This window comes from Oncorhynchus clarkii, unplaced genomic scaffold, assembly GCF_045791955.1.
Source record: "Oncorhynchus clarkii lewisi isolate Uvic-CL-2024 unplaced genomic scaffold, UVic_Ocla_1.0 unplaced_contig_3032_pilon_pilon, whole genome shotgun sequence".
Classification (NCBI taxonomy): Eukaryota; Metazoa; Chordata; class Actinopteri; order Salmoniformes; family Salmonidae; genus Oncorhynchus; species Oncorhynchus clarkii.
The window spans coordinates 13,957-26,298 of NW_027260865.1; the positions used below are offsets into that span (position 1 = coordinate 13,957).

General features: G+C 41.9%; 1 protein-coding gene across 1 annotated transcript; it reads left to right on the forward strand.

Moving 5' to 3' along the window:
- Positions 1-2,162: 2,162 nt before the first annotated feature.
- Positions 2,163-8,179, forward strand: LOC139401967 (zinc finger protein 436-like). The gene is made up of 2 exons (XM_071145995.1): positions 2,163-3,087; positions 7,164-8,179. Exons 1-2 carry the CDS (start codon positions 2,283-2,285, stop codon positions 8,105-8,107), a joined length of 1,749 nt encoding a protein of 582 aa, XP_071002096.1. The 5' UTR covers positions 2,163-2,282; the 3' UTR covers positions 8,108-8,179.
- Positions 8,180-12,342: the final 4,163 nt, after the last annotated feature.

Sequence of the window (12,342 nt, forward strand, 5' to 3'; positions counted from 1 at the left end):
ACGACAGGTCAAGGCAGGCAGGGGTCGATAATCCAGAGTAGTGTGGCAAAGGTGCAGGCAGGGTCAGTGCGGGTGAAAACAGGAACAATAGGGGCAGAGGGAAAACCACTGGTAAGCTTGAAGAAACAATAAGAACTGGTCAACTTAGAATTATGTGGTCACTCCCAGTAAGGTCAATTTAGAATTATGTGGTCACTCCCAGTAAGGTCAATTTAGAATTATGTGGTCACTCCCAGTAAGGTCAATTTAGAATTATGTGGTCACTCCCAGTAAGGTCAATTTAGAATTATGTGGTCACTCCCAGTAAGGTCAATTTAGAATTATGTGGTCACTCCCAGTAAGGTCAACTTAGAATTATGTGGTAATTCTATGGGACCTACTGAATGATAATAGAGACAGTCAGACTTTTCTATCACACATTTTTTACTGTGTTTTTTTTATTTAAATATGACGCTCAGAAAAGAGTGTTATTGAAATATGACAACAGGAGACATTCCAGACCAGCAATTAATCTCAGATTTTAAAAAAAAGGGTCCGCTTCAAGGGTCCATTGAAAAACTGTTATCATAAAGTGGGTCAATTTAGAAGTGGAGCGCCTGGGACAATCCCAAATCATCCCCCTAAAACCTATACGCCCTAAACACTTATGGAGATCTGAGATGATCCACTTTGACCCCCCCACAGGTTACAGTTACACCATATTGCTTATATAGATCAAATCTCCCTCAGATGTCCACAAGGGCACAGGTTTTAGGGGATGATACTCTACTCTACTTTTAAGATGACCCCCTCCCCACCTCTACACAAACTGTTTTTATTTTTGTCAAGACCCTTTTTAAAATGGCCCCTCCTATGCACTTGTGGAGAGGAGGGTCTCAGCTGAAGTCTAAGAATACTGATGTGTTTCTGTCCAGTTGTACCTCAAACAGGCCTGCAGGAGCACACGGACAGTCTGTGAGTGGAACTGTGAAGACTGTCGAGGTGGGAGAGTCAACAGGCCTGCAGGAGCACACGGACCATCTGTGAGTGGAACTGTGAAGACTGTCGAGGTGGGAGAGTCAACAGGCCTGCAGGAGCACACGGACCATCTGTGAGTGGAACTGTGAAGACTGTTGAGGTGGGAGAATCAACAGGCCTGCAGGAGCACACGGACAGTCTGTGAGTGGAACTGTGAAGACTGTCGAGGTGGGAGAATCAACAGGCCTGCAGGAGCACACGGACAGTCTGTGATTGGAACTGTGAAGACTGTCGAGGTGGGAGAATCAACAGGCCTGCAGGAGCACACGGACCATCTGTGAGTGGAACTGTGAAGACTGTCGAGGTGAGAGAGTCAACTGTTAACTCGTAATTGTTTATTCCACTTTGCTTTGGCAATGCTAACATCAGTAACCTCTACATAATGTACCATCAAATACATATAGAATTATATTCCTGACTCTGACATTGCTCATCCTAATATTTCTATATTTCTTAATTCCATTATTTTACTTTTTAGATGTGCATGTGTTGCTATGTATTGTTAGATATTACTGCACTGTTGAGCTAGGAACATAAGCATTTCACTATGTATTGTTAGATATTACTGCACTGTTGAGCTAGGAACATAAGCATTTCACTATGTATTGTTAGATATTACTGCACTGTTGAGCTAGGAACATAAGCATTTCACTATGTATTGTTAGATATTACTGCACTGTTGAGCTAGGAACATAAGCATTTGGCTACACCAGAAAAAAACATCTGATAAATGTGTGCATTTGACTAATAAAATTAGATTTAATTTGTTGTTGCTGGAGTGTTTTGGTCAGTTTAGCACAGAAAATGCCACCCTCGTCAACCTGTCACCTAATCATGCCTAATGACCTTATTGGCTGTAAGAGAAAACATAACACCTGGTTGTTTTTAAATTACTTATTTTGAAATTGTTTGCCAGAATTAACAATGTTATGAATATTTGTCGAAACTGCGTTACCCACTCCAGTCAACAGATGGCGATGTGAGTCTTTCATGTGGTGCTTCTTGCGTGACGTATAATCTAGTGGACGGGACTGGACGCTTCTTCAATGACCAACAAGGCTACTTATTCAACCATTTCGGTAGCTTGCTAGTCAACATAAAATCGAATCATTGAAGCTCTTTAGACCATTCTTGTGTATATTCATCAGTGTTTAAAAGACAATTATGTGTACGTATTAACGTAACATTAATTTGCGTGTAAAATTTACCAATTTGTCAAAAAAAAGTATACCAGCTAACTAGCTAGCTAGCTAACATCCCCGACCATGAGTTCACTAAGCTACTCCCCCCGTGCTAAAGAACAGAAGGTCTGCTGGATGGAGAAAGAAGCTCTGGGTCTGAACATTGTCGTAAAAGAAGAGGATATTACAGTAAAAGAAGAGGAAGAAGCTTTCAGAGTGAAAAGGGAAGAAGAAGAAGAGGCTATCACATTGAAAGAAGAAAATTATGTTACAGTGAAAGACGAGAACGAACCTTTTGGAGTGAAAGAGGAAGAGGGGATAGAGGCTGTCACAGTGAAAGAGGAAGAGGGGATAGAGGCTGTCACAGTGAAAGAGGAAGAGGGGATAGAGGCTGTCACAGTGGAAGAGGAAGAGGGGATAGAGGCTGTCACAGTGAAAGAGGAAGAGGGGATAGAGGCTGTCACAGTGAAAGAGGAAGAGGGGATAGAGGCTGTCACAGTGGTAGAAGATTTCAGAATAAAAAAGGAGGAAGAGGATGTTACAGTCCAAGAAGTGAACGAGCCTTTTGGGGTGAAAAGGGAAGAGGGGGTAGAGGCTGACACAATGGAAGAGGAGGTGGTAGACGCTTTCAGAATTAAAAAGGAGGAAGAGGAGGCTATCACATTGAAAGAAGAAGAGGATGTTATTACAGTGAAAGAAGAGAAAGAACCCTTTGGAGTAAAAGAGGAAGAGGAGGCTATCACATTAAATGAAAAGGAGGATGTTCTAATGGAAGAAGAGGAAGAACCTGTTGGAGTGGAAGAGAAGATTATCTCAAACGAGGAAGACGTTTTGGGAGTAAAAGAAGACGGGGATGAGGAGGACGAGCCTGAAGATCCGAATAACACCAGTGAGTACCGTCTTAAAATAGGGGCACAAGCTATACAGTTATTGACCTAATGTGGGGTTTTAAAGGGGCATTCTACTGAAGTTACTACACATTAATATGTTATTCAGTACTGTAGGAATTGTTGAAGGAGCTCTCTGTGATTGTTCCATACATTTTGGGGATTTTTTAAAGTAATGACATATATGCCTTGCTCGAACTTAGACCCCTTTATTCATTATTTCATGTATTAATAAGATTGGGTCTCTGGCATACCATAGCGAATGCGTTGGATTACTTACGACCAAATCTGTATCCGTATAGCAGCACGTATTCCATGTCAAAATTAATTTCCCATAGTCAGTATGCAATGTTTATTTTAAAGGTAGTCCCGTACGTCACGAGCGGAGCCCAGGAAATAATTCAAATCAAATGTATTTATATAGCCTTTCGTACATCAGCTGATATCTCAAAGTGCTGTACTACATCCAATTGTTAGATGCGACCACCTCCCCGTGGTCTACGTTTGGGCTATAAAGCCATATCCATTGATTCTTGGAGACTATCATTTATTAATGCCCAATACATTTAGTTCAACTGTCGGACCCCGTCTGAGGGGAATATTACGTAGCGAGATAGAGTTAGCGAGCTAACTTTGGTCAATTTTGAATTTAACTCATTGAATTGTTTTGCCCTTTGATTGTTAGTGTCTATGGGTTATTGTGTGTAGATTGATGAGGACAATAAATCATTTCATCAATTTTAGAATGAGTCTGTAACGTAACAAAATGTGGGAAAATGGAAGGGGTCTGAATACTTTCCGAATGCGCTGTAGTCTGGAAATAAGACAGTATTTAGTTATATTTTCTGAGGTTTAGAGACAAAAGCACTGGTTGTCCCTGCTGTTTGGCATAGTTTCTAGCAGGGCACACTGGTTGTCCCTGCTGTTTGGCATAGTTTCTAGCAGGGCACACTGGTTGTCCCTTCTGTTTGGCATAGTTTATAGCAGGGCACACTGGTTGTCCCTTCTGTTGGCATAGTTTCTAGCAGGGCACACTGGTTGTCCCTTCTGTTTGGCATAGTTTATAGCCAAGCACACTGGTTGTCCCTTCTGTTTGGCATAGTTTCTAGCCAAGCACACTGGTTGTTCCTTCTGTTTGGCATAGTTTATAGCCAAGCACACTGGTTGTCCCTTCTGTTTGGCATAGTTTATAGCCAAGCACACTGGTTGTCCCTGCTGTTGGCATAGTTTATAGCCAAGCACACTGGTTGTCCCTTCTGTTTGGCATAGTTTATAGCCAAGCACACTGGTTGTCCCTTCTGTTTGGCATAGTTTCTAGCCAAGCACACTGGTTGTCCCTTCTGTTTGGCATAGTTTCTAGCCAAGCACACTGGTTGTCCCTTCTGTTTGGCATAGTTTATAGCCAAGCACACTGGTTGTCCCTTCTGTTTGGCATAGTTTATAGCCAAGCACACTGGTTGTCCCTTCTGTTTGGCATAGTTTATAGCCAAGCACACTGGTTGTCCCTTCTGTTTGGCATAGTTTATAGCCTAGCACACTGGTTGTCCCTTCTGTTTGGCATAGTTTCTAGCAGGGCACACTGGTTGTCCCTGCGTTGGCATAGTTTCTAGCAGGGCACACTGGTTGTCCCTTCTGTTTGGCATAGTTTATAGCCAAGCACACTGGTTGTCCCTGCTGTTGGCATAGTTTCTAGCCAAGCACACTGGTTGTCCCTGCTGTTGGCATAGTTTATAGCCAAGCACACTGGTTGTCCCTGCTGTTGGCATAGTTTATAGCCAAGCACACTGGTTGTCCCTTCTGTTTGGCATAGTTTATAGCCAAGCACACTGGTTGTCCCTTCTGTTTGGCATAGTTTCTAGCAGGGCACACTGGCTGTTTGTTCTAAACAGACATGTTTGCTCTGCAGGCTGTCTAACGTGCTTCTCCCTTGCTAGCTTGTTAACACAATCACATTAAACTCTGAAGCTGGAATGACAGCAAACCAGATGCAATTTCGCTGAACTTTTTTTCTATTGAAATTTCTTTAAATGGTTCCATAATAGTGATGATGATGCTTGGTTTCGAGTGGCTCAGAAAAGGTTGCTCTCATCCGGTGATGTTTATTCTCTAAGGCAGGGTGTAGATCGCATTTCAAAATTGCAATATTGTCGAAGAGGCAGATAGTTTATACAAATGTTGCAAACCAAATGTTAGACTAAAAGCATGAAGTGAAAATGTCTAGATAATTTTTTTCCAGTGGAGATTAGTTTATGAATTGCCTGCCTGGGCTGTGGGACAGTGGAGATTAGTTTATGAATTGCCTGCCTGGGCTGTGGGACAGTGGATGAATAGAATGGAAAGATATCAACAGTCAAAAAGATATCAAAATGAACAGACTAGGTTTATACTAGGCTGTTTCAGTAGACATTTCAGTGAAAGAAGAGGAATAAGCTTTCAGAGTGAAAGAGGAGGATGTTAATGTGAAAGAAGAAGAGGAGGTTGGATGCAGTTTTTGTAGTGAAAGGAGGAGGGGAGGATGACTGACAAAGAAGTTTTGGAATTGAAGGAGGGGGAGATTGTCACATTAGAGGAGACTGGAGATTTAATGAACACCAGTGAGTACTGTCTTAAAAACATGCGCACAAACGCTACTGTTGTTGAACTGTGTGGCTTTAAAAGGGCATTCTACACACATTTTATTTGATCACATATACATATTTGTAGATGTTATCCCAGGTGTAGAAATGCTTATGTTTCCAGCGCCAACAGTGCAGTAATACCTAGCAAAACTTAATACCAAACAATACACACAAATCCAAAACATTTGGAGAGAGAAATTAAGAAGTATCAGAACGAGCAATTGCCAGAGTCCAGAATATAAATATATATAATGGTGTTTATGGACAGTATCTGAATAAAAACGGTGGGTACAGCGTTAGTTATATAGGATGAGCCATAACTAGAATACACTATATACATATGAAGTGGTTAAAACACTATGTAAATATTAAAGTGACCAGTGTTCAATGACTATGTACATAGGGCAGCAGTCTCTATGGTGCAGGGTAGAGTATCGGGTGGTAGCCGGGTGGTAACAGTGACTAAGTTCAGGGCAGGGTACTGGTAGGAGGCCTGCTAGTGGTGAATATTTAACTCTCTGATGGCATGGAGATAGAAGCTGTTTTTCAGTGTGTCTGTCCCAGCTTTGATGCAGCTGTACTGCCGCCGGCCTTCTAGATGGTAGAAGGGTGAACATGCTGTGGCTCGGGATCCTTGATGATTCTTGGCAATTCTTGGCCTTCCTGTGACACCAGGTGCTGTAGATGTCCTGGAGGGCAGTGTGCCCCCTGGTAATGTGTTGGGCTGACCGCACCACCCTCTGGAGAGCACTGCGATTGCAAACGGTGCAATTGCTGTACCAGGCGGTGATACAGCCCAGCAGGATGCTCTCGATGGTGCATCTGTAGAAGTTTGTCAGGGTTTTAGGGTCTTTAGCCTCCTGAGGTTGAAGAGGTGCTTTTGCGCCTTCTTCACCACACTGTCTTTGTGAATGAACCATTTTAGGTTGTCGGTGATGTGCAAGCAGAGGAACTTAACTTTTGACTGTGGCCCATTGATATGATAGGGGCATGTTCTCTCTGCTGTCGCCTGAAGTCCCCGATCAGCTCCTTGGTTTTGTTGACGTTGAGGGAGAGGTTATATTCCTGGCACCACTCCGCCAGGGCCCTCACCACCTCCCTTTAAGCTGTCTCATTGTTGCTGGTAATCAGGTCTACCACTGTTGTATTGTCAGTAAACTTGATGATTGAGTTGGAGACTAGAAGCTAATTGGTAATAATGTCAAAATATTTTTTCAGAGTGGAGCTTAGTTTATAAATTGCCTGGCTGGGCTGATGGGACAGTGGATGTGTAGAATGGAACTGTCTACAGGCATTACCTGTGGATCATCGTGATTAACTAACAGCTATCAACCATTCAGCATTCAAGATCCAAATGTACCATTTTATGAGGGATCTAGTCTGGATTAAACCTCATAGTTTAATCATGTGGCGGTTTCAGTTAGGGCTGTTTAACCAAATACTCTGTTTGTATTTGGCAGGAGAGAGGCCAGACTCTCACTCTGACAGCGGGAAGAGTCCTTCAAGGGAACCAGACCCAGAGACGCCCAAACCAGCGGGACGACACCACACCTCCCATTGTGGAAAGAGTTTTAAGAGGTTATGGACACTAAAAGAGCATGGGAGAACACACACAGGAGAAAAGCCTAACCACCGCTCAGACTTTGGGAAGAGGTTTTGCCAGATAGACAGCCTGAAACGACATAAGAGAACACACACAGGAGAAAATCCTCACCACTGCTTCCAGTGTGGCAAGAGTTTTACCCGTTTATGTTACCTGAAAATACATGAGCGAATACACTCTGGAGTGAAGCCTCATCACTGTTCCCAATGTGGACAGAGTTTTACCCATTCAGGGAGCCTGAAAAAACACGAGAAAACACACTCAGCAGAGAAGACCTACCACTGCTCCCAGTGTAGAAAAATATTTATCAGTTTATGGTACCTGAGAACGCATGAGAGGGCACACACAGGAGAGAAGCCATATCACTGTTCCTACTGTGAAAAGAGTTTTACCCAGTTAGGGAACCTAAGAACACATGAGAGGGTACACACAGGAGAGAAGCCGTACCACTGTTCCTATTGTGAAAAGAGTTTTACATGGTGGGGGTGCCTGAAAAAGCATGAGTGGATACACACGCGTGAAAAGCCCTACCAGTGCTCCTTGTGTGGAAAGAGTTTTACCCAGTTAGGAAACCTGAACCAGCATGAGAGGACACACACAGGAGGGGATAAGGCCTACCACTGCTCCCAGTGTGAAAAGAGTTTTACCCGGTTAAGGCATCTGAATAAGCACGAAAGAATACATACACAGGAGGAGAAGACATACCACTGCTCTCAATGTGGAAATACATTTTCCCAGTCAGAGGACCTGAAATCACATGAGAGAATAGAGAGGCTGTGTTCTGACTTATTTTTTGATTGAGAATGTGTTTTTGTTCATGCCACACTAAACCAAATTGTATGTATGAAAGCTTTCGAAAAAAAGAATAGGTCTACTTTTTAATTTTTTTATCGAGACCATGATCATATATTAAAAAATCTGATATTAACATTTTGTTTTGATTAGGAACTTTTGATTGATTGGATAGTATCAAGCCTTAGATGTTCATTTTATGATTTTTGGATATTTCAAAATGTAAATAATGAAGTAGATTTATTGGAAGTTGCATTTCTTTGTTTTAACCTTTAACCTCTTGAATGTCGTTTCATTTCATTCATTTGTGTACGATTCATCAAGCTAAAAGTTGTATGAAAATGTGACGACGTAGTTCTGATGACGTTAAGTTGTTGACATGAAAAACATTCACTACCTCGTGAATATTCCCATTGGTATTATTCCACCGTGTCAGAGAAAACTCAGGTGTTGATTGTAAAAAGGATTTGATTAATGCAAAATATTGTGTTTGAAAATGTTTTAATGTGGAACACCAATAAATCATTATATACATCTACATGATGTATTGTTACACCATACAGGAGCAGTATAGACCTAGTCTGGTCATTATATACATGATGTATTGTTACACCATACAGGAGCAGTATAGACCTAGTCTGTTCATTATATACATGATGTATTGTTACACCATGTAGGAGCAGTATAGACCTAGTCTGTTCATTATATACATGATGTATTGTTACACCATGTAGGAGCAGTATAGACCTAGTCTGTTCATTATATACATGATGTATTGTTACACCATGTAGGAGCAGTATAGACCTAGTCTGTTCATTATATACATGATGTATTGTGACACCATGTAGGAGCAGTATAGACCTAGTCTGTTCATTATATACATCTACATGATGTATTGTTACACCATGTAGGAGCAGCATAGACCTAGTCTGTTCATTATATACATGATGTATTGTTACACCATGTAGGAGCAGTATAGACCTAGTCTGTTCATTATATACATCTACATGATTTATTGTTACACCATGTAGGAGCAGTATAGACCTAGTCTGTTCATTATATACATGATGTATTGTTACACCATGTAGGAGCAGTATAGACCTAGTCTGTTCATTATATACATGATGTATTGTTACACCATGTAGGAGCAGCATAGACCTAGTCTGTTCATTATATACATGATGTATTGTTACACCATGTAGGAGCAGTATAGACCTAGTCTGTTCATTATATACATGATGTATTGTTACACCATGTAGGAGCAGTATAGACCTAGTCTGTTCATTATATACATGATGTATTGTTACACCATGTAGGAGCAGTATAGACCTAGTCTGTTCATTATATATATATCTACATTCAATCTGTTTTCCACTCAGGTTATGAATATGTTATTGCAACATTAAAGGTTCTAAATGATGTCACCATTGCCCTTGATTCTAAGCAATGTTGTGCTGCTATTTCTATTGACTTGGCCAAAGCTTTTGATACGGTAGACCATTCCCTTCTTGTGGGCCGGCTAAGGAGTATTGGTGTCTCTGAGGGCTCTTTGGCCTGGTTTGCTAACTACTGCTCTCAAAGAGTGTAGTGTATAAAGTCAGAACATCTGCTGTCTCTGTCACTGCCTGTCACCAAGGGAGTACCCCAAGGCTCAATCCTAGGCCCCACACTCTTCTCAATTTACATCAACAACAAAGCTCAGGCAGTAGAATGCTCTCTCACCCATTTATATACAGATGATAGTCTTATACTCAGCTGGCCCCTCCCCGGATTTTGTGTTAAACACTCTACAACAAAGCTTTCTTAATGTCCAACAAGCTTTCTCTGCCCTTAACCTTGTTCTGTACACCTCCAAAACAAAGGTCATGTGGTTTGGTAGGAAGAATTCCCCTCCCCACCGGTGTGATTAAATAACCTCTGAGGGTTTAGAGCTTGATGTAGTCACCTCATACAAGTACTTGGGAGTATGGCTAGACGGTACACTTTCCTTCTCTCAGCACATATCAAAGCTGCAGGCTAAGGTTAAATCTAGACTTGGTTTCATCTATTGTAATCGCTCCTCTTGCACCCCAGCTGCCAAACTAACCCTGATTCAGATGACCATCCTACCCATGCTAGATTACAGAGACATCATTTATAGATCGACAGGTAAGGGCACTCTCAAGCGGCTAGATGTTTTTTACCATTCGGCCATCAGATTTGCCACCAATGCTCCTTATAGGACACATCACTGCACTCTATACTCCTCTGTAAGCTGGTCATCTCTGTATACCTGTCGCAAGACCCACTGGTTGATGCTTATTTATAAAACCCTCTTAGGCCTCACTCACCCCTATCTGACATACCTACTGCAGCCCTCATCCTCCACATACAACACCCGTTCTGCCAGTCACATTCTGTTAAAGGTCCTCAAAGCACACACATCCCTGGGTCGCTCCTCTTTTCAGTTCGCTGCAGCTAGCGACTGGAATGAGCTGCAACAAACACTCAAACTGGACAGTTTTATCTCCATCTCTTCATTCAAAGACTCCGTCATGGACACTCTTACTGACAGGTTTATCTCCATCTCTTCATTCACAGACTCCATCATAGACACTCTTACTGACAGTTATGGCTGCTTCACATGATGTATTGTTGGCTCTACCTTCTTGCCCTTTGTGCTGTTGTCTGTGCCCAATAATGTTTCTACCATGTTTTGTGCTGCTACCATGTTGCTGTCCTGTGGTGTTGCTACCATGCTGTGTTGTCATGTGCTGCTGCCTTGCTATGTTGTTCTTAGGTCTCTATGTAGTTTTGTGGTGTCTCTCTTGTCCTGATGTGTTTTGTCCTATTTTTTTTTATTTAATTTATTTTTAATCCCAGACCCCATCCCTGCAGAAGGCCTTTTGGTAGGCCGTCATTGTAAATAATAATTTGTTATTAAAACTTCTTAGTGATCGGCGTCCTGTTAACGGGACAGTTGTAAATCATGCAGCGCCTTGTGTCACGATCGCAGATTTTAGAGAAACAACAAATGTCGGTACATATAAGTGTCTTATTTCGGCTGAAAGCTTAAATTCTCGTTAATATAACTGCACTGTCCAATTTACAGTAGCTGCAAAAAAAATGCCATGCTATTGTTTGAGGAGAGCTCCTAACAACAAAACACTTTTTTTTCACCGCGATAGGTTTGATAAATTCCCCTCTGAAGGTGAAATGTGTTCTTTCATTCTGAAATCTTGCTCTGATTTAACATCCAAAGGGTCCCAGAGAAAACATGAAGTGTCCTTTTTCATACCCTAAAAAGGTCCATATAGCACAATCAATTTTGTATTTCCACTCGTTCAATTTGCAAAGAAAGGAATCTGAAAATTTAACCCTAAACGTTGTTTCAACCAGTCAGGTCACATTTTGTATGTACTCCTCAGAGATCCTAGAACGTAACCAGACTCCAGTATATCATTAGGGGTGTAGGATATTCTATAGGATACAACATTTTGGTCAGAGAGCGACGCCTTCATGTCATGCCGATGACGCGGCCGGTCTTCATTTGATCAAATTAAATCAAATGTATTTATATAGCCGTTCTTACATGCGCTGATTTATCAAAGTGCTGTACAGAAACGCAGCCTAAAACCCCAAACAGCAAGCAATGCAGGTGTAGAAGCACGGTGGCTAGGAAAAACTCCCTAGAAAGGCCAAAACCTATGAAGAAACCTAGAGAGGAACCAGGCTATGAGGGGTGGCCAGTCCTCTTCTGGCTGTGCCGGGTGGAGATTATAACAGAACATGGCCAAGATGTTCAAATGTTCATAAATGACCAGCATGGTCAAATAATAATAATCACAGTAGTTGTCGTGGGTGCAACAAGTCAGCACCTCAGGAGTAAATGTCCGTTGGCTTTTCATAGCCGATCATTGAGAGTATCTCTACCGCTCCTGCTGTCTCTAGAGAGTTGAAAACAGCAGGTCTGGGACAGGTAGCACGTCCCGTGAACAGGTCAGGGTTCCATAGCCGCAGGCAGAACAATTGAAACTGGAGCAGCAGTTTTAGTGCTTTATCCGGGTAGACGGAAAGTAGTGCATTGCAGTAGTCTAACCTGGATGAATGGATACATTTTTCTGCAACATTTTTGGACAGAAAGTGTCTGATTTTTTGCAATGTTACATAGATGGAAAAAAGCTGTCCTTGAAACAGTCTTGATATGTTCGTCAAAAGAGAGATCAGGGTCCAGAGTAACGCCGAGGTCCTTCACAGTTTTATTT

Coding starts and splice junctions, on each gene's coding strand:
- LOC139401967 (XM_071145995.1), top strand. CDS start 2,283: ATGAGTTCACTAAGCTACTCCCCCCGTGCTAAAGAACAGAAGGTCTGC. Junction 3,088..7,163: donor TGAAGATCCGAATAACACCA/GTGAGTACCGTC, acceptor TGTATTTGGCAG/GAGAGAGGCCAGACTCTCAC.